Source organism: Nuphar pumila, chromosome 2, assembly GCF_984573655.1.
Source record: "Nuphar pumila chromosome 2, dmNupPumi1.hap1.1, whole genome shotgun sequence".
In the NCBI taxonomy this organism is placed as follows: domain Eukaryota; kingdom Viridiplantae; phylum Streptophyta; class Magnoliopsida; order Nymphaeales; family Nymphaeaceae; genus Nuphar; species Nuphar pumila.
Window position 1 is genome coordinate 139203311 of NC_143250.1, and position 22803 is coordinate 139226113.

Sequence of the window (22803 nt, forward strand, 5' to 3'; positions counted from 1 at the left end):
GTGGTATCACATGCAGTAAGAGGGGTCCTGTGTCAAGCTGAAGCCCAGGATCAAATCCCTTGGGCACATGGGACGGCAGTTGCTCCGCCTAACCCAGCTTCTTATCAAAAGAAAAGAAAAGTGAATGAGCATCACAGATAAATTATCCTAATTAAAGTACTGTGTAACAGACAACAACGAATTTTCAAAGGATATTTTATTTTATTCACACAACCCAACTGGAGGAAAGAGATAGCAATGCATTTTGCAGGAATAATTCAAAGAAGAATGGACAAGGAAGAGACATATTGGTAGGTGGTACCTCATGCTTATTTTTCCATTAGAAGGATGGAGAAATGGAAAAATATATTAGTTAAAAAAGGTCGGGGTAGGCCCAGGAAGACTTCGATGGAGATGATAGGAAAGGATATGAATGCTTTGAACCTCACCGAGGACATGGCATTGGATGGAAATCATTGGAGGAGAAGGATTCATGTTGAAGACTCAGAATGATTTTCTTTGTTGGTTCATATCGCCGAGCCCAAATGTTTTGGGATGAAGGCATAGTTGTAGTTGTTGTATATATATATATATATATATATATATAGATATGGGTTCCTTAGGCCTCCTTTTCTTTTGGTCCCTTAGGCCCTATTCAAAAATCATAGTTTTAAGTTTTTTTTTTTTACGTAGATATTATTTATAGGTTTGTTTAGTAGGAACCAGCTTTTTGATCTTCAAATACAGGTTTTGCCCCGGCTATGAAGGTACCAGTTTTTCTTAGCTCATAAGAATATGTATATTCATTTAAAAAAACATGATCCAAGAACAAATTCTCACTAAATCTATCATGGTAAAACACATCTAACGGTCATAAAACACTTAAAAGTTATAAGGCAGAACCAGCCAGAATCAGAAATGGGGCCTAATATCTTCAGTTCTTATATATATATACTTTTTTTTCTGCCCTTTTGGTATTTTTTGAAAGTTTTGACCTCATAAATGTGTAGGGCATGGTTGATTCACGAGGAATCCACCTAGATCATGTGTTTTCGATAAAAAAAAAAAGATATTTGGAGCTTCAAAATTTTACAAGGATTTTGGACAGTTGATTTTTTAAACCTTATAAAAAACTCACCAATGTGCCAGAATCAAACACTTCAAAAGTTGAACCCTATAAAATCAAGTACATAGATCACATTTGTAAGGTTAGAATTTAAAAATAAAATAAACTAACCCTGAAAAACTCGTTTTACAAGTACCATTCAGCACCTATCATTTAGCACCTACCCATTACTATATACATTTTGACTCCACTACAATGTTATCAGTATTGGCCCTGAAACATTGGGCCACCAATTCAACTGTATCGGGCCATACCGATAACAAAATCGTTCTATATCAGCCTAAAAATAATAATAATTTATTACGATACTTGTTAAAAGCACTAAAATAGTATTACAATTTTTTTTTTGGTAAGTTTTTTTTTTTCACCGGACCCTTTACAAGCTGGAAACAGCCATAAGATGTATCGGAGAAAGGACTAACACGTAAGTGGAATGGTTTCAGTAATGAATTCCCAATCAACGATAAACAATTGAATCACCAACTGCTGGTACACTAACTGCAACTATTGAAGAAGCAGTTGGAGGAAGAACCGCTGTTAGAAAGGTTTTTCCCGAGCCGCTGTTGGTGAAATACCTAGAGCACCGATTAGAAACCTGAAGACGCAGCTCTATGGAATAGAAACCAGTTGTGGGAAGCTTGAACTGTACTAGAAGATCCGTGCTCCCGGATACCACACTTTATTTTGGCTTTGGCACTCGGAGAAAAGCACTTTGACCGAAGTGCTAGGCTCCAGTCCTTAAGAGAGTCAATGGTCTGGCAAGGTTTCGGCCGAAGAATAAGGGTCCACTTCATGCCTAGATTTATAGTCAATGAATAACTGACCTAAGCTCAAATCCTCTTAATTTCAAAGAGCTTTGTATTTATCAGCATATCAAAATTCTGCCTATGCACCGATACTGATAACATTGCTCCACCCAATTCAACCATACAATTCTTATCATGAACCCGAGCCTAATGTATAGATACTCTTTTATGCAGCAGGAAAGACAATGTGGCATATTACAATCATGTACAAAAGTGTGCTGCCCTTCAGCTAAAAAATATAAAACCTCTCCACTGCACCCATTCCTGGTTAAGATATTATTGGGATGGGCAGGCCCCAGCTTTCCCCTCCTCCTAATCGAGCACACCCAGTTTCCCACACCTGACAAGGAGTGATTATATATATATATATATATATATATATATATATATATATATATATATATATATATATATATATATAGAGAGAGAGAGAGAGAGAGAGAGAGAGAGATGTGTAGGTGATTGATTTGTTATGTCCTTGATAAAACTTGATCGTGCTGACAATCCATCACGTCTGTGATGGATGGGCAGCGTGCAAAAAACAGTAACAAAGACGCAAAATGCCCAAAAAAAAAACTTTTTACGGCGGTTTTGAAGCACTGTTAAAGGTTTTATTTTTTCTAAGACTTTTAGGGTGCTCAAAACCGCGATAAAGGTCATCCGGGGATGCATCCAGTATTTTTTTTGTTTTTGCCGCTAAATGTTGTATTTGTGTGTTTTTGTACAATAGAATGTTGAGTGTCCATCACAAGTGCGACAGACGCTTAACAAGATCAAGTTTGTTATCAACTAAGTAAGAATCAAACACCTACCACTCACTATATATATAGTGGGAAGCTACCCGACTGCATCCCTACTAGATGATACCCTATTGCTTGAGACCATCAATTTTTGGTGTTTTTTTTAAATTTTGACCTTACAGATGTGTTCAGCATGATTGGTTTACTAGAAATTAACACTTGGATCATTTGATTCCGATGCATAGATAGGTTTTTATAAAGTTCAAATATCAATGGTCTATAATTTTTATTATTTTTTTTTTTAAGATTCAAGTAGCTTTCTTTCATCCAAAATGTATGATGGATTCGTTTTCCATCCCGTAGGTTTCCATTTCTCATATATGTATATATAAAGAGAGAGAGAAGCCCGTAACAGTAACAGTGGACAATTTATCAGATGAAATCCTGTGGGGATCAATGGTGACAGTTTTTTGAACCTAAAATAGGAATTAGTGCTGGTTGCAACCGCCGCTAATTCCTGGTTGGTTCGATGATTTTATATATATATATATATATATATGCCAATTGAATTGATAGCACACTTGTAGACCTCTAAAAAGATAAAGCCAATTTGGTTGGATGCAGGCATTGGCAAATAAATGCCTTTTCTTTTCTTTTCTTTTCTTTTCTTTTCTTTTCTTTTCTTTTCTTTTAGTTTCTTTTTTTTAACAAAATGTTATCCTTTAGATTGAAACACAAATTTGGTTGGGGATGTTTTGGAGGTATCTTTTACAAGTGGGAAGAGAGACCCCAATGTGAAAACTCAAATTCTTTAGATTGGAAGTTACAATCTCAACATCTTATGATGGCGTGTTGAGCGATATAGAATAGTGTTAAACTAGAGATGAATTACAAGGAATAAAAGTATACAAAGTGATAAAGGATCAAGAGAGAAACTCACAAAATAGGCAATCTCTAAATTAGCTAAAAACTCAATCTCATACCATATTCTTAATGATAATCAGGTATACATCATCAAAGTTAGATGTACAAGGGTAAAATGATTATTGCAGTAGTTCCACAAATATAAACTTGTTTCTTAGTGCAGCAAAGTGGCAAATGCAGGTTAGTTATTTCCCATTACTGATAAAGTATCTGTCACAGTGACACGCCACGATATGAGTCGAAACATGTTATGACAAGCCGACATGACCCTGACATGTATGGACATATTTTGATAGTTTAATATTTTAATATAATATGTATTTTATATATTAAAATATAAAAAATAGGTGTTGCATCCGTTGAAAATAAGATGAGTGAGAATAGTTTACTGTGGATTGGATATATTGGGCGAAGGTCTAATGATGCTCAAGTTAGAAGGATGGAGAAATGAAAAAATATATTAGTTAAAAGAGGTCGGGGTAGGCTTAAGAAGACTTGGATGAAAATGATAGGAAAGGATATGAATGACATGACTTTGGATAGAAATGATTGGAGGAGAATGATTCATGTGGAAGACCCAGAATGATTTTCTTATTTGGTTCATATCGCCGACCCCAATTATTTTGGGATGAAGGCGTAGTAGTTGTTGTTGTAAAATATAATTAAAAAATAGTTTTTTATTGATTAAAATTTTTAAAAAATCTGTTTTGCTGCATCTTATTTTTCAAAAAAAAAATTTTGAACCCACATGTGAATGTGAGTCGGGTCATACCCGTGTCTTTACGTCATATAGGATAAAGTAAAAGATTTCGAAATTTTAAGAAACTTATATGTAGATGTTGTGTCACAAAGACATGAGGACACGTGACACCGCTTCAACTCATAAGTTGAAAATTGTTTTAGAAAACAGGACCTGAGGACATGAAAAAATTTAGTTTTTAATAAATAAAAAACTAGTTTTTTTTTTAATTTTGAGGTTAAAAGATGCAGTTTTATTAAAATAGCACAATAAAATACAATAAAATAATGATATAATACTGTTCCCCGTGCCCGTGCCCGTGCCCGTGTGCCCGTGTCCGAATCTGTCTGCTCATGTCGCTAACAAGGACATGCCACCAACATGGCGTGTCCATGCATGTGACACGGTGTAGATGACGAGGATTTCAGATAAGAAGAGTGGAAGAGATGCCAAAGAGTTCATGAAGCATTTGCCTATTTAATAAAGTTTTCCTCTAAACGGAAATGAGCGTGAAGGAGGTACCAACTGATAACTCTTTACAACTAATTAAGAGTCTCATTTGTTGAACACGTTAAACTTGAGGAGTCCTCTTTAAGATACAGTACTTGTGAAAAGAGGTATCAAAGTTTTGTTGAATGTGGGACTCTTGCTGGGATGGTTACATATGGACTCTATCTCATTAGCAGCTTCTGAAAGCACAGAGCCCTGCTGTAACGAAGTGTACATCGATTTTGATGTGCTTATTGCGACTATGTAGAATCGGATTGGCAGCGAGTTTCGTGTTTGATACTTGTCACACCAAGGTGGATGGAGAGTACACAGGTACACCAAGTTCAGGGAAGAGAGTCTGGACCCAAGAGATCTCTGTGCAGCATTGACAACTGCACGGTACTCGACTTTGATGCTGGAGCGGGCTATGACATGTTTCTTAGAGCTTCAACAGATGATATTGGGCCCAAGAAATGCAACTTAGCAGGATGTGGATTTGCGATCATCAGGAGATCCAACCCTGTCAATATTTGAGAAAACATATAAAGACATAGATGTCGACAGTTTGATTAGGAGACCATAGTGGATTGTTTCCTTGAGATAGCGAAGGATCCACTTAACAACATTGCAGTGGTCAACCATGGGTTTGTGCATGTATTGGCAGACTCTATTCACAAGGAAAGATCAGGATGAGTCAACGTTATAAGATCATATGACCATAAGTGACTATTGGAGTGGCTATTCCAACAATCACGTTTCAAGAGAAGTGTCTCTTGAGGTTGGCAGCCATTTCAACAGACACATTTCAAGAAAAGTGTCTCTTGAGGGATGAAGAGATTTCTCTCAAGGGTTGTGTCTTAAAGCTTGAACTCTCTTCGTAGTCTATAAAATGAAAGTGAAAAAGTGTATGGGATATACAATACAATATACACAAAATCCATAGCATTAATCAAAGAAGAGTGTTGAGAGTTCGGACTCCCTGGCGATTTCGAGCGTAATTGTGAGGCGTTCATCCCGCTGCAAATTCGGATTTGTGCGAAGTCGCATCTCAACATTGGTATCAGAGCACAGGTTGTGCAAGCTTGACAGGCCTCTATTGGTGAAAGTGTGCACACCGATATTTCTGCATCGCCATCGCCGGGAAAAAGAAAAACAAACAATTCAAACAGAAAAATATGTGATTAAAGTCAGTGAAGATTTTTTTTGTTTGAGAAAACTCGGTTTATCAGGGTAAATAAAAAAATTTATTTATCGTCGGACCGACTCTAGCTTGCGTTGAAACCATGCACGCCCAAATCGGGTTTTAGTGGTTTCCTCCATCCTGTAGGGTTAATGCCGAAAAACCCAAAAGAAAAAAAAACTTTCATCGTCGGTAGAAGGACGTCGGTTCGACGCCAGTCATCATGCAAGTAACATCCACTCCGGCATCAGCAAGAAGTCGGGTGTTGTGTGCAGTCGTCGGAGGTGGACACTGTGAGCTGTCGCCTGACCGACGTCTTGGTCAATCGGCAGAGAAAAAAAATCAATAGATTACCTCAAGAAGGGGCCTGGTCGGATAGTGCTTCTTTTTGCCAGAAAAATCGAACGTCGGACCGACTGGCCGACGCTAAAACTGAGAATGCCCGAATCTATAGGGTTGTTGCCAGAAAACCCAAAATGTAGCAGGTGGCTGAAGAACGTCGGGCCAACGTTGGTACGAGTTGATCCGGTGAGCCATTTCCGAAAAATCGCAGGTGGCGGCAATAGCTAACGCCCAAACTGAATAGGAACCGACAGCACAACGAAAATATCACCTGGCTGCAACCCATTGCCGAAAGAAAAAAAAATGAAAAAGAGGAAGAAGAAAGGGTTTGCTTACCAGATTTTCTCTAGAGAGGCCGGAGGAGGTCACCAAAAAAGCTGACATTGCTCAGCGCTGCCCAGCGGCGGTTTTCTCAAAACATTTCAAGAGAAAACAAAAAGGGAAAACCAGATTAGGGTTTTCCCTTTTCGTTATAACATATACCCCTTTTACATTTAAAAAAAAGGAAATTTTAGATTAAACCTGAAATTTAATTGCAAATTCTGAAAAAGGGGTTACTTTTTCTTGAAAAACAAAAAAATCGTTTCTTACTTTTCAGAAATTTCAAAAGGGTGGTTCCTTTTTTTCTGTTAAAATCATAAAATCTCTTAGTTTTGGAAAGGCATTGATTTTTTCTAAAATTACAGAAAGAAGATAAAGCCTTTCACTTTAACTCAAAAAATTTTATTTTGAGATTTCTCTTTCCAGTTTTGCTTAAAAAGGCTTCTGCCTTTCTGGAAATTATAGAAAAGTATCTGAACTTTCTGTTTAACTCATAAACTTGCAGAAACAGGTTTTTGTGCTTTTGTTTACACAGAACCCCTCTTAAATACTTTCTGGAAATTGCAGAAAAGTGATTTTGAGTTTCAAAAAACCACATGTTACTTATTTTTGTCAAAAAATACTTAAATTTAGCAATTTTTGTGAGTTTCTTGCATACTTAAAGATCGTATTGCATGATAAACTAGTTTAAAAGGATTAAAACTAGTTATATTTACAAATATTAGTTAGAATATACTTTATGGCAAATCTAGTAGCCATGGCTGAGTTGTCCAAAATCGAAAAACTCAATGAGACAAATTTTAGAATATGAAGAAGAAAAATGGAATATCTATTGACATATGACAAGTCCCTATACGTATTGAACAATGCAAAATCTGCATTAACTGATAAATCAACTGAAGAAGAGAAGAAAGCTTACAACAAGTTTATTAAAGACGATCAACTTGCCCGAGCAACTCTTCTAACATTTATGCAAGATGATCTCATCCGAGTATTTGAAGATTTTGACACTGCAAAGAGAATGATGGAAGAAGTCAAGAAAAAGTATGATATGACTTCATAAACCCATATTCAACTTCTTCTAGAGCAGTACAACTCTTGCATGATGAAAGAGTCAGATAACGTAGTCGATCATGTAAATCAAATGCTGGTTATGGCTAAAGACTTAGCCATAGCAGAAAATGATATTCCCGAGCGTATGTAAATCTCCACCATATTAAATAGTCTTCCTCCAACATAGAAGATGGTGTCGATTGCCATGAGGTTAAACTAGAAAAGCCTTACTCTAACAGAGCTCCCTCTGCAATTAGCTCTTGAGCAAGAGCACATGTCAAAAGACAAAAAGGGAGAAGTTATGAATACTCAAGAATCTTTTTCAGCAAATTCTCAGAAGTTCAAGCCTAAAGGCACATTCTTCAAAAAAATTAAAAAGAATAAATTCAACAAGAAGCGTCCAGTGCAAACCAAAAACTCTAAGACTACAATCAGGAGAGCATGTTTCTCTTATGGAAAAGTTGGGCATTTCAAGAATAATTGCCCAAATAAAACCAAGAAAGAGACTCTAGGAAAGCAAGTAAATGAAGAACGAGAATTAGTATGCATTGTATATGAATCATTGATCGCAGATAGTAATCTCCCAAGGCGGTGGATAAATTCAGAAGCGACGCTACATATGTCTAAGACAAATAAAGGACTTGTGGAAATGAAGGAGTTGAAACCTGGAGATCATAAGGTGTATATGGAAAATAACACCTATAGTGATGTGGTCGGGATAGGGACCTATAGGCTTTAGGTAGAAGGGTCGAGTCTTCTACTAACAAATATACTTTATGTACCTTCTATGAGAAGGAATCTTTTAACAGTGGGAGATTTTGTTAAAAAAGGCTTCGAAATCCGCTTTTGGGGTGATAAGGTCACTATTGGAAATGATGGAAAAGTGAAGCTCGTTGGTCGCTATGATGCTGACCATGGTTTTTTTCGTCTTAATGTAACTCCTTCTACAAGTAATGCAATGAATATTTCTGGTTATATTGATTCTACATTTAATGTAGATGCATATTTATGGCATTTAAGGTTAGGGCATGTAAATGTCAATAAAATGAAAAGAATAATTCACATGGGTTTATTACCTTTCCTTAAAAATGTAGAATTTAAAAAATACAAACCATTCATATCAAGGAAAATGACAAGAAAATATTTTCTTAGATGAAGTAGGTCATGTCATTTGTTAGTTTTAGTACACACAGATATTTGTGGACCTTTAACCGTAGAAACACATGAAAGAAAATTATATTTCATTACATTTATAGATGATTAATCTAAGTATGGATACATATACCTAATTTCTAAGAAATCAGAAAGTCTAGAAAAGTTTAAGGCATACAAACATGAAGTTGAAGGATTACTAGGAAGAAAAAATCCAGATTATCAGGTCTAATAGAGGAGGTGAATATAGCTCTGATGAGTTTAAGACCTTTTGTACTGATAATAATATAAATCCTCATACAACGATGCCTTATACGCCACAAAAGAATGGTGTAGCAGAACGAAGAAATAGAACTTTAATGGATATGACATGATCTATGTTGGCACATGCAAATCTTCTCAAGAAATTCTGGAGAGAAACAATTTGCAATGTCATGTATATCATGAATAAGGTTCCTTCTAAAGCTGTAGAGCTTACTTTCCATGAATTGTGGACTGATAGGAAGCCAGACTTGAGTTATTTATGAAAGTGAGGGTCACCTGCTCATGTATTAATTCTTAGTCAAATGAGAGACAAGTTAGATAGTAAAACTATCAAATGCATCTTCATGCGATACCTAAAGAGATCAAAGGGATATCGACCATATAATCTTGAAAAAGGATTTATAGTGAATAGAGAGGTAGAATTCTTGGAAACTCAAGAAAGCATTTTTTATCATGAAGATGATGATGTCTTTCTGGATATTATAAATGATCCTGGGATACTCATTCAAGATTTAGAGCATAACGATCCAGTTGTGAATAATGAATAAACTTCACAACCAATAACTGGACAGAAAAGAACAAGAACTCCTCCATCGTATTTGAATGATTATTATGCATTTTTGGATGAGGAATTATGTTATTCCATAGATTTGGATGAAACTCTTGATAACTTGAGTTTTGAAAATACAATTGCTTCTAATGAGTCTGGACTCTAGAAGGAAGCAATGAAAGATGAGTTGAACTCCATAGAAAAAAATGAAGTTTGGGAACTAGCTACATTGCTTAATGGATATAGGGCAATTGGTAGCAAATGGGTTCTCAAGAAGAAACTCAAGGCAGATGGATCTATTGATAGATTCAAGGCTAGATTAGTAGCAAAAGGCTATACTCAACGAAAAGTGATTGATTATAAAGAAACTTACTCTTCTGTAGCCAAACTAGCATCTATTCATATTATTTTGGCATTGATAGCTTATTTTGATCTTGACATATATCAAATGGATGTGAAAATGACCTTCTTAAATGGTGAATTAAATGAAATTATTTTCATGCAACAACCATAAGGTTTTGAAATTAAAGGTTATGAAGATAAAGTGTGCAAGTTAAATAAATCCTTGTATGGTCTTAAACAGTCACCAAGACAATGGTATTTGACTTTTCATAATGCTATAACGAAATTGAGTTATAAGGCAAATAGTTTGGATCATTGTGTATATGCCAAGAAAAGTGGGAGTAAGTTTATTGTGTTATCCCTCTATGTTAATGATATATTAATTGCAGAAAATGCTATAGACATGATAAATATGACTAAATCATGGTTAAATTCTTGATTCAAAATGAAAGATATGGGTGAAGCTTCATATATCCTTGGAATTAAAATCCACAGAGATAGAAAATTGAGATTGCTATGTCTGAGTCAAGAAAAATATTTTGATCACATTCTAAAGAAATTTAGAATGGAAAGTACCAAGGCAAAAGGTACTCCTGTAGTAAAAGGCCAAAAGCTAAGTAAGAATGATTGTCCAAAGGATGGACAAGAAAGATTGAATGTTCCCTATGCTTAGGCAATTGGAAGCCTAATGTATGCAATGCTTTGTACTAGACCTGACTTAAGCTTTATTGTAAATCCAGTAAGTAGATATCAAAGCAACCTTAGGCTCTCTCACTGGGAAGCAGTGAAGAAAATTTTTTGATATCTAAAGGAAACTAAGGAACTTAAGCTATGCTATCAGTCAGATAGTTTAAAGCTTGTAGGATACTCAGATGTTGACTTTGCTGGTGATAGGGATTAAGCAAAGTCCACCTCTGGTTATGTATTTATGTTAGGAGGTGAGGCAATTGCATGGTCTTGCAAGAAACAAGGGTGTGTGGCACAGCATACCCAGGAAGCTGAGTATATAGCCTGTAATATGGCGGCCACATTTAGTATGTGGATAAATTATTTCTTAAATGAGTTAAAATTAAACATTCCAAAAGATCTAGTTCAACTATATTGTGACAATAAAGCTGCTATAAGACTAATACAAACAGAAGCAGATAGCTCTAAAAGTAAGCATATTGAAGTTAAGTATCAATATATTCATGATATGCTTATGAAAAATGAAATAGCAGTAAACTATGTTCCTTTAAGTGACATGGTAGCAGACCTGCTAACCAAGGCAGTCACTGAGGATGTTTTCACTAGACATGTAAGTCAGATGGGACTTAGATATGTCTAAGTGGTAAATGAGTAAAGATTACTCAAAAAGTGTGTATGCAAGGTTCTGGTTGAGAACAAGCATATAAACACAAGAAGTCCCTTATAGTCAAGTGAGAGATGTAAGATCATATGGGCATAAGTGACTCTTGGAGTGGCTATTTCAACAATCACGTTCCAAGAGAAGTGTCTCTTGAGGTTGGAAGTCATTTCAACAAACACATTTCAAGAGAAGAGTCTCTTGAGGGATGAAGAGATTTCTCCCAGGGGTTGTGTCCCAAAGTTTGAACCCTCTTCGTAGTCTATATAATGCAAGTGAAACGGTGTATGGGATATATAACACAATATACACAAAATTCATAGCATTATGCAAAGAAGAGTGTTGAGAGTTCGGACTCCCTGGCGATTTTGAGCATAACTGTGAGGCCTTTATCCCGCTGCAAATTTGAATCTGTGCGAAGTCGCTTCCCAACAAACGTGACATACTGAAGTGTGCTCACAACATTGTAATAAATGGTTGGATCATGGAAGAATGTCCTTTCGTACATGAGTGTTGATGGAGTCATAGGGGTGCTGATGGACTTGGCACTAAGCATAGATATTCAGTGTAATATATTAAGCATATATTTTCACTCACTGAGTAGTAGCTCATTAGAGGTGTAACTGCTTCAATGCCTAAGAAATAATGCAAAGGATTCAAATTCTTTAAGGCAAAATTCTGACTAATACGATGAATTAGATACCTAACGAAGGTAGGTGAGCTTCCTATAACAAGAATATCATCAACATATATAAAAACATATAAGTCTTTAAATGTGATTTTCTTAAGATTAATGATGCATTCGTTCAGGATTCCACAAAACCATTGGCTAAAAGAGCATTACTCAAGTGTTGGTGTCATGCTCGAGGAGCTTGTTTGAAGCCATAGAGGGCTCTATTAAGCTTACATACATGGTACGGAAACCATGGATCCCGAAACCCCAGTTATCCGTTGACAACTTGGTACTCAAGAAATATTGAAAAATAGTTGGAGTAGGTGAGATAGAACTTAGCTCAGAGTTGGTACTTGATGAAGTCAACATGATTGTGGCACTCTACGTACACACTATTACTGTAATGCCCCAAAATTTTAACCCAAATTTAAGAGGAACTTTTTTTTTATAACAGCGAAAACAAGTAATATTATGGGGTTACACATTCTTGAACATTACAGTGGAGAGAAAGACAAAACATTTATTCTATTTCATTATCACTGAAAAATTAATGTTAGAGTTTTAAATAACATAAACAATTAAATTACAATAAACCTAAGTGATCCCTGGAACAGTAAATCCAAAAATCTCGATCCGATGCCTCGTCCTGCAGCCGCTCATAAACCCTGTTCTTTACCTGAAAAATAGTAAATTGATTGGAATTATACTACAACTGTCTAAGTAGGAATTACTGTAATTTTTCTTGCAGGTATATCATGTGTCAAGTATGTGATGTGGGTGTCGTGTATGATTTTCAGCCTTTACAGAAGCCCGTAAAGAAGTATATGCAACAACAATAACATACATATATCTAAGCAGGTAAGTAGATTATACAACAGTTATAAGCAAGTAAAACATTTTATACAACAACAACAACAATTGAGTAAGTAAGGTATTAAGCAATTAAAGCATATTCTGCAACAACAATTACAGTAACATGCATAACATCCATGCAACATTCACAATATGAATTCAATTATCTCATGTCTACACATTTCAGGATTTCGTTTCATCATAAGCTTCGAATATAAAATATGCTAAAAGAGTATGAAAATATCCCTCTAGTATCTTCACTCACTGTGATACCTAACTGATCTAAATAGTGATTATTTTATCTTATCCCGCGGGTACACACGAGCCGAGGCAACCATCACAGAAGAGAGCGTTCAGGGGTATATTATTCAAAGTTGTTTTATTAACTCGAACATTCTAACTGAGACTGAAATCCCAAGGGAGCGGCCAGTGATCAAGAGAACCTCCCAAAGGCCAAAACCAAAACAGAATGCATCACTAACTTCTGCAGAAGAGCAAAGAGCTACCACCTAGGACATATTGGTAGTCTGGGTCCCCCCAACTCCGAGGACTGGGGACCAACGAGTCATTTTAGCTCGAAACAAATAAACATGTCCCCGTAGTTTTGTACCACCTACCCTCTCCAAGGTAAGCCTGAATCTGAGTGGGTTAATCTTTTCATTTAATTATTTTCCCGAAATATGGGGGTGTTTCTCCATCTACCTCCTACTACCATAGTAGTAAGTTCTCAACCTTAGTCATTTTGCCAAGGTACACATACATCCATTTTTTTTTCATATTCATTGCACAAACCCACTCAGAGTGCTCCGGTGCCATTAAACCAGTCAAGCACACAAGCCCCGGTACCTTTAAACCAGTCAGACACTCAACCTTTAATATTAAGTTTTTCATCAATTTTATTGTCATAGCATACAAGCTAATAGTCCGAGTACCCGTATCGGGTATTCAACCCATATTGCCCATTAGGCAGGGTTTCCCAAATGACCCATTCAGAACACGTGGTAATGTAACCATGGAATCATACCCCAAACATGTCATAGCTTGAGCATTCCAATATGAGAGTCCATTATATTTTCACAAAAAGAAAACTAATCAGAACAGACTTAATGCTTTGGATTCAGCCGCAAACAACTTGCCCATACGCAGTTCTTGAACCCCGAAAAACAATAGTATTTTAGCAACCTGTGTGAAACACAATAGCATGCAGATGTGCTTTAAATAATTTACTCATGACATGATCATTCTATCATTAGAGTTTAAAACACAAGGTTTCACAATGTGTAGCATCACATATTTTCCACTACAAGTAGAATGCCCATACAAAATTTCATAGTGAATCACCGTTCTTAACAGCGATAAATATTAAAAACACAGTTTTTCACAAATGTGTAACATCACCCATTTTCAGCCATAAATATAATGCTCATACGTAGACAGCAAAGGACTGACTTATGTTGTGCCAGGGTCGAGGGTAGACTCTCTGGTCTTCTCAAGATGTTGTTAAATGAGCAATTGAGTATCGTCTTAATATGCAGCTAACTATGCATTGAACATAGAGTGAGTATGTTGTTTAATATTAAATTGAATCTCAACTTAATACGCAACTAAATAGTCATTGAGCATTAGTTTAATATGCAATTTCATATGAACAGAATATTATCATAATATGTTGCAGCTAACTAGGCATCTAGCAGTTGAATAACATGCAACTTCATACGAAATCAAAAGTCATTATAACAAGCAGTTACTAGTCATTGAGCAATCTGGAATACATGATGTACCTGAGACAAAATGTAACCAGAGACACCTTTATATATATGTTGTTTCATTTGTACAACTCCTAGGTATTGTTGTTTTTCATAACCCACTATATACATAGGCAAGAAGAGTATGTCCCAACTGAGCATGCAAGTGCAGCATAAATGTGCAGCCATTTTCATCATGGAAATGTATATCTATGTGTGTGCAGAGGTATGTGTGAGAATATTTGTATCAGGTGCCAAAAATACAGGCACGTAGTTGGGTTTACAAGAAGAAAAATGCAAACATATGATGCTATGTGTTAAACACGGGAAGTACAGTCCCTAGTAGCATGTAACCGACGTAATGTCACATATCAAGGTTGGACATGTTAAACCTATTGTATCCATTCTTGAAATCACTAGCAATCTTATATATATATATATATAAACATAAGGGCATACAGTATCGATTTATAATCCTAATAAGCACTTCGATCTCCCATCATAATACCTACTCTTCAGAACATATGAATCGCATTTTAACAGAGAATGGCTCTGAGTAACTGTTCCATAATTGATGCCACTTGACAGGATTAATCACCCAAAATTTTCAGTACCAAAACTAAAATTAGACTAACACCATCCCATAATGTCCAAGCGAAAGATGCAGATCAGGGGTTCTAATATCGAATATAAAGCCCGAGCATGCAGTTCAAGAGTTACAATATGCATACATTTCAAAATTTAAAGCATGCATACATGATCTTAACAAATTCCAGAAAATATACATAACCCCTACGTCTAGAACATGTTCTCCAATGCCCCACCCGCAGGCCAGACCTTTCACTTCAATATTCCACATGCAAAATCTAAAGCAAAATAAGCAAGCCCACACATCTACCGCCTGATTTCCCGCCGATCAGTGATACCCAAGATATTGACCGATTAGTTTCACAGAAATCACATTCTTTTGCATCTACACAAAAGCCCCCTTTTTTTCGATTTGAGATTTCTTGGACTCCCACACACACACACCAGCACACTCAATACCCAGAAGAAAATATACAGAACCCTACCTGTTCCGGCGCTCAGAGGTTGTTGTCACGAGTGGAGGGTCGCCGGCGACATCGGCAGGTGCCGATGGTCGGGGTTGTCGACAGGGATGGGAGCGAGAGAGAGAGAGAGAGAGAGACGAAAGGTTTGCCGGCGTGGGGTCTCCTTTGACAAGCCGATGAAGTTGAGGGAGTATGTGAGGGAAGGAGGAGCAGCAGTAGCATTGCCGGCGGCTGGTGGCCGGAAAAGAAACGAGAGAGAGTTGAGGAAGACTGAGAGAGAGGGTTCGGCTAAATGGGAGAGGTAGGAGGCGAGATATGGAAGGGTGCCACAAAAATCGGAAGGGGATCCATTATCCTCCCCTTCACCCGGCGGCTGCGCCTTGCCCCCTCCCCCTCCTCTTGTGATTTGGCCTGTGTTAGGGTTTTGAACCCTAACACTCCTTTTATCGGGCCTGCATAGTGCCCCCATACTTAACTTTGTTTCCTTCTTTTTTGCATTACGCGGGGTGTGGTGCGGGGCATGGATCAGCCGGATCCACGACCCGTGATCTAGCCACAGTTTGGATCAACGGCCCATCGATTGGGGTCTGATATTTGGACTCATACCGATCCAACTACAGATCCATATATATTTATAAATTATTATTATTACAAGCTTTAAAATACCCCTAATGGGCCTTGATGTGATATGGATCCTCGATCCATGGGCTCAAATACACCCATCAGGATCCTACCATCCAAAACTGTTTTCTTCATTACCAGGAGGTGAAACTTTGGATCCAGGATTGCTATGAATCCACCCAATTTTACCTTGACCCACGCATCTTTGATGCAAGGATCCGAAATACGATGTGTCCCAGATCCAATTGAAATAAAAATTAAAACAGCGATTCAAGTTTATTTATTGGATAAAAAACACGGGTATTAGAATTACTCACAAATTTTAGCGTGGTTTAAGCCGAAGAGATCTTACGTCCACGGTATCCCTCACCTCAACACTCACACACGGTGAAAAATTCCCTTCATCATGTATTTATAGATGTACAGTGTTGGCCATTTGGCGTAGACTCTTTACAATGAAGAGGCTCCTTTGTGGAACACGTTAAGCTTGAGGAGACCTCTTTAAGATACAATATTTGTGAAGGAGGTGTCCACATTTTGTTGAACGTGTGCCTCTTACTGGGGAGTCTATTACTAATACAGCGGTTTGAGATACAATGCATACGATGAATGAATGTAGGATACCTGATGGGGTAGAGGCCCTTCCTAGCATTTGCAAACAAGCATTCTTGTCAATAGGTCACAGCGTCTTACAAATATCGTATGTATAGCGATTTGTAAGATATTGAAAATCGATACGGTAGTTCAGCATAATAACTTACAACTCGACGATATAAAACCATACTATCTAAAAGGTCGATAAATATATCGTATAATAAATTACAAATCGATAAGGAAGAACTTGAGCATAATAGCAAACAAATCGATATTAACTAACAAAAATGTATCTCACAAAAACGGGAGTCTGTTACTAATACAGCGGTTTGAGATACAATGCATACGATGAATGAATGTAGGATACCTGATGGGGTAGAGGCCCTTCCTAGCATCTGCAAACAAGCATTCTTGTCAATAGGTCCCAGCGTCTTACAAATATCGATAAGTTTCCAACCTTCGTAAGAACAAGATCTACCTGCAATAACCAAACAATGCCTTAATGGCACACAAGACGACATGCCTTCTTCATCGATCGCATGATGAGATGAAAAGCTACTCACGCTGCATTAATGGCACTGGAAGGAGTGTTTGTGAATCATTGCTTTCTACCATGATGCCTAACGACAGCAAAAATGAAGAGAAGACACTGGAATGTTTTGTAACGCAAGGCAGGCACGAGAAGGCGACAGTGTGTTGTACAACAGGATAAAAAACAAGGCCGAAAGCTAGACTGGAGACGAAGGCAAAGTTTTGGTTGATAATGAGAGCAACTGTTACAGCAGATGGCGCAGGAGTTTAATGAATAAGGAACGTCTCCACTTTTAAATGGTTAACATCAAACTTTCTGGATGAAGGACTTTTTTGTCTTTTTATCGACCCGTCGTTTCACAACTTTTGAATGAAGGATATTTTTGTCATTTCCTCGAACCATCATTTCAGGGCAGGAAAAGCAAGTAAGGGTGATTAAGTCTTTGCAACAGCACCAGAGTCCGATGCAAAGTTATGTCAACATACACGGGAATACGAGCCCCATGTGCATGAATACGTGGCACTCATTCGATCCCCCGAACACAGACGTGGGATTCAGTGAATCATCGGGGGCGAACATACACCACCCTCTTTGTTTGGTTAGACTTGGTAGAGAAGGTTGGGTTTAGTGAATATGCATATTTGAATCGGTTGTAAGTTTTTTGCTTTCAAACTCAAATCCAAATTCAAGCCCAACTTACAATATGAGAAAATCTGATCAAAGAAGGTTCCAGCCCAGCCATTTTTGGGTCGTTAGCTTAAAGTAAAATGGTTGAAAAGCAAAAAAATACAAAACAGGGCTAAAAAATAAAAAGAGTTTGTCTACCCATTTTCCGATCAGCCATTGACTGGAAAATGGTGGGACTGGTACCATCCCACGAGGACGGTACCAGCTCAGTCATTTCCGGGTGGGTGTCTGGCCAGAAAATGGCCAAAAATTAAAAAAGTTACAACAAACATTAAAAATTTGGCAAAATAAAAAATATATATATATATATATATATATATATATATATATATATATATATATATATATATATATATATTTGTTCGGCCTTTTTCCAGCCAGCCACTAGCGTGAAAATTTTTGAACTGGCTCCCACCCATGAGGGTGGTACCAGCCGGGCCATTTTTGGGCCATGGCTTGCTAGAAATTAAAAAAGATACAAAAAAAAGTTTAAAAAATGGTCGGCCATTTTGCAGCCAGCAACTTATCAAAAAATAGCCGGAATGCTTCCCACCCACGAGAGTGATACAAACCCGACCAGTAGCTGGTCAGAAAATGACCAGACATAGAAAGCTTTTAAAAAAAAATGGAAAACTGCCCTGGCATTGGGTGGGTACCAGCCCGGCCATATTCCAGCTGGTGGCTGGCCGGAAAATGGCCACCGGCTGGAAAATAGCTGGCCATAGTGATGTATGAGAGTGAGGGATTGGGTACGGTGAAGGGATGGGAAGATAAGCCCCCGATAAACCCATTTTTCACCTGAAAAAACTGGCTTGGGTTGGTTCTTCATAAACCAGGTTTTTTGTTGAAAACCTGGTTTATGAAAACTGGGTTGTGTCACTCAAATGGACACAAAACCCAGTTTTCAGGCCTTAACCAGTTTTAAAACCTGATTTGCGGAGTCATCGAAACGGAGCCTAAGCTGTCCGCAAGCCCCTTTCTCCCACATTGAGTTTGTAAAGGAGTGTAATTAACTCTATTTCCATCGCATTAATGAAATTAAATTTTCTTCAAGGTTCTTATTTTTTATTTCTTGTAGATTCGAAACAGCCTTGCACGCACACACACAACCAAAAATAAAAGAAAGTAGAATCCAATAAGAAACATGGTAACAAACAGAAATGGTGTAGAAACGAATAGGAATCAACGTGAAAGCAAATATAAACCTTTTATATAGATGAAAATAACATCCAATAACATGAAAACATAAGAAACAAAACGAAAGCGATTGCAAAGCGAATAAGAAGCAAGGTGAAAATAAAGATTGAAAAGCATATAAGAATTGAGTGGGGACTGCTCTTTTCAGATGCTTCTTTAGGAGAAACATGGTTTTTCTTAAAAAGTGCACTTTAAAGGTCGAACTTTAGCTCCTATACTTTAATACAAACGCTTAAATTTGATATTTTTTTCTGTATAAATTAAAGCTAAGCCACATCCTAATACATTATTCAAATTCTGTACCGATCCAGACTATCACCATCAATGGGTACACAAACAAAGCTTTCATAGTTTCATATAGTGCAGGTTTAGCAACTCATTTGGCACCTTCAAGTTTCAAATTCTTCATTTTCAAAAAAAAAAAAAAAAGTTTCAAATTCTTCTATATATATTGTTTTGAGTCGCAAGCTGCAACCTGTATGATGCACTAGCACCATCGTTTTTTCACCTAAAAATAATACACCCAAAGGTGGGAAAACTGCTGTTAGCATTCACCAATCTTTAGAAACCACAGCCCTAAACCATACCTTAAAGCCACGTTCAGGTCAAAATAAAGAACGGAGAGAGAAGGCCAGTAGGGTATGCAGTGACCAAAAAGCAGGTGAACCGTCGGAAACCGAAACCATGAAATTCAGTTTGGGGTAATTATTTTCTTTGGCTGGAGAGAGAGAGAGAGAGTAGGGTTACCTTCTTTAGAAGGAGACAGATTGGGGTTAACTTTTTTTGCAGAGAGAGAGAGAGAGAGAGATTTGGGTTTAACTTCTTTGGAACGAGAGAGAGAGAGAGAGAGAGAGTTGGGGTTCAGATAGTTCTCCCTTTTCAAAGAAAAACATTTCTTAGAGAGAGAGGGAGTTGAGGTTAAGATAGTTCCCCTTTTAAAAGAAAAAAAAATCTTAGAGAGAGATTTGGGAGTTCCCTTTTAAAAGAAAAAAACTTCTTTGAGAGAGATTTGGGAGTTCTTTTGCACGAGAGAGTGAAAGAGTTTCCTTTGAAAACACAAAAAAACTTCTTTGAGAGAGAGAGAGAGAAGAAAGAGATTTGGGTTAACTTGTTTTGCACGAGAGAGAGGGTTAGGGTCAACCTCTTTTAGAGACAGTTTCCCTTAAAAAAAACTTCTTTGAGAGAGAGAGAGAGGGGGGGTCGTATTACCATATTGGTCAAGACCAGATATTGCGCGCCCTTTGGACGATTGAGTGGATCGAGTGCACTACTACAATTTCTCCATTTACCACCAAAAGATGCAAAATAATATTACGAAACTAAATATCTTTTTTTTCCACCAAAAAACAAAAAGGAGAAACTCATCGGAAGGATATACCCGTCTTTCATATACATGCAATGTAAACAACTAACAAGTAACAACAGGTGAAAGAAAGAAAGAAAAAAAAACAGAAGAAAAAGAGCTAAAAGAAAGGGACACTACAAAATATGACTGCCATTCTCCTGATATGGCAGAGAGTTGCATGCACTTTACTCAATTATTAAAGCCTGCCGCTCCATGTCATCACCAGCACTATCACGATCATCGTCATCACCACCGACCACCACCACACCACCACCACCGCCGCGGCCGGCCATCTCCATGCTAGTAAGCCTCCTGGCTTTCTCGGCTTCTTCGATCCAGTCGGTTCTGAGCACCACCCAGAGAACGCAGACGACGCACGCGACCTGAGAGGCGAGCAGCCCGCACCACAATCCGATGAAACCAACGCCGGAAAAGAAGGCCAACCCTATCGCCACCGGCATCCCCAAGATGTAGAACGCCACCAAGTTGATCCTCGCCCCCACCGACGGCCTCGCCGTGCCCCTCAGCACCCCGCAACCCGTCGTCTGCGGGCAGTTCCCGAGCTCGCAGACACCGATTAGAGGCAGAACAGAGCAGGCAAGAGCCACCACCGCCTCGTCGTCGGTGAAGAACCTCACCCACCTCTCCCTCACCGCCACCGTCCACCCCAGGTTCACCACCCCGACCGCTGCCGCGCACCCGAGCGCCACCACCGTCGCCGTCCTCGCCCTGCACGGCCGCCCGGCGCCGAGCTCGTTCCCTACCCGCGTCGAGACGCATGCAGCGAGCGCCATCGGCAGCGTGTACATCAGGCTCGTCGTCTGTATCACGATCGACGTCGTCGCCACCGCCACCTTCGGCTCCGGCAGGTACCCCGCCACCAGCGTGATGAGCTCGTACCACCACCACTCCAGGCATATCCCCAGGCAGCTCGGCAGGGCGAGCCTGAGCAGCGGCCACCACTGGCGGAAATCGAGCGCCGCGGCCGGCGCCCAGCCTGTCCAGGCCACCGTTCGGCCGCCGTAGAAGTAGAGATAAGCAGATAGACCGAATGCCATGTTGAAATTGGTCAGAACAGAGGCCAAGGCGACTCCCGGTACGCCGAGCTCCAAGACGAAGACGAACAAGATATTGAGAGGGACGTGGAGCAAAACGGCGACGCCGGAGCATACCATAAGGGGGGTGGTGATCTTCTGCGAGCGGAGGTAGACGCGGAGCGGCTGGAAGACGGAGTTAGTGACGAGGTCGGGAAGAGAGCAGAGGGCGTAGGTGGCCGCCACGGCGGTGATATCGGGGTCCTGTCCTAGGGCGCTAAGGAGGCGGCCGAGGTTCAGCCAGAGGACGCTGATGGGCAATGCTGCTGTGAGTAGTATGAGGATGGTCCTCTGCAACGACAGGGAGATGAGGTCCCAATTCTTCGAACCGAAGGCCTGACTGCAGATGGGCTCCATGCCGGAAGCCAGACCGAAGAGGATCGAGTACCCCGTGATGTTCGTGAACCCTACAGATAAAGCTCCGCCGGACAGCTCCAGGCTGCCGAGGCGGCCGAGGCACGCCACCGAGATGGTGGAGCGAGCGAAGACGGCGAAATTCAACAGGGCAATAGGCGCTACCATACTCCACAGCTCCTTCAGCTCCTCGGCGACCTTGCGAACCAAGTCGCGCTTGGAATCGGAGAAGAGAACGAGCATGGAGACCAGGAGGCGCTGAAGGAAAGAAGCCACCCCGGCCCCACCGGCGAGGTCTTTTGCTGCCATGTATGACGATGGTTGTAATATCAAATATGGAGAAAGAGAGAAGGGGATGGTGGTCGGTGTGGGGGGTGCTGCTTTTTAAGCACTCGTGGCCGAGGAAGGGAGAGAAAGACTAAGGGGGGGAAGAGCTAAGAGCAGAAAAAGAGAGGAAACCCGGATGGCTTGTCTGGTTTGCAGCGAACAAGTTAAGAGAAGAACTTGAGGCAGAGATCATCAAACAAACAAAGATGGGTGGTTCTCTTTTCTTTCTTTCTTTCTTTCACAAGAACAGGAAGATTTCTTTGTAGTTTCTCTCTTTGTTTCTCATTTTTCATATATATTTTTTGATAGGAGGGAGGTGCGGGGAGACAAAGAGGTTCAACGGTGAATGGGGGAATCTTCAGGAGCAGCAGGAGTGGG

General features: G+C 39.1%; 1 protein-coding gene across 1 annotated transcript; it reads right to left on the minus strand.

Annotated features, from left to right (window-relative positions):
* Window positions 1-20835: 20835 nt before the first annotated feature.
* Window positions 20836-22482, minus strand: LOC149847317 (protein DETOXIFICATION 54-like). The gene has a single exon (XM_089993981.1). It carries the CDS (start codon window positions 22405-22407, stop codon window positions 20836-20838), a length of 1572 nt encoding a protein of 523 aa, XP_089850107.1. The 5' UTR covers window positions 22408-22482.
* Window positions 22483-22803: the final 321 nt, after the last annotated feature.

What these genes read in the sequence shown, in the direction of transcription:
- LOC149847317 (XM_089993981.1), bottom strand. Translation starts at nt 22,407, where the DNA reads ATGGCAGCAAAAGACCTCGCCGGTGGGGCCGGGGTGGCTTCTTTCCTT.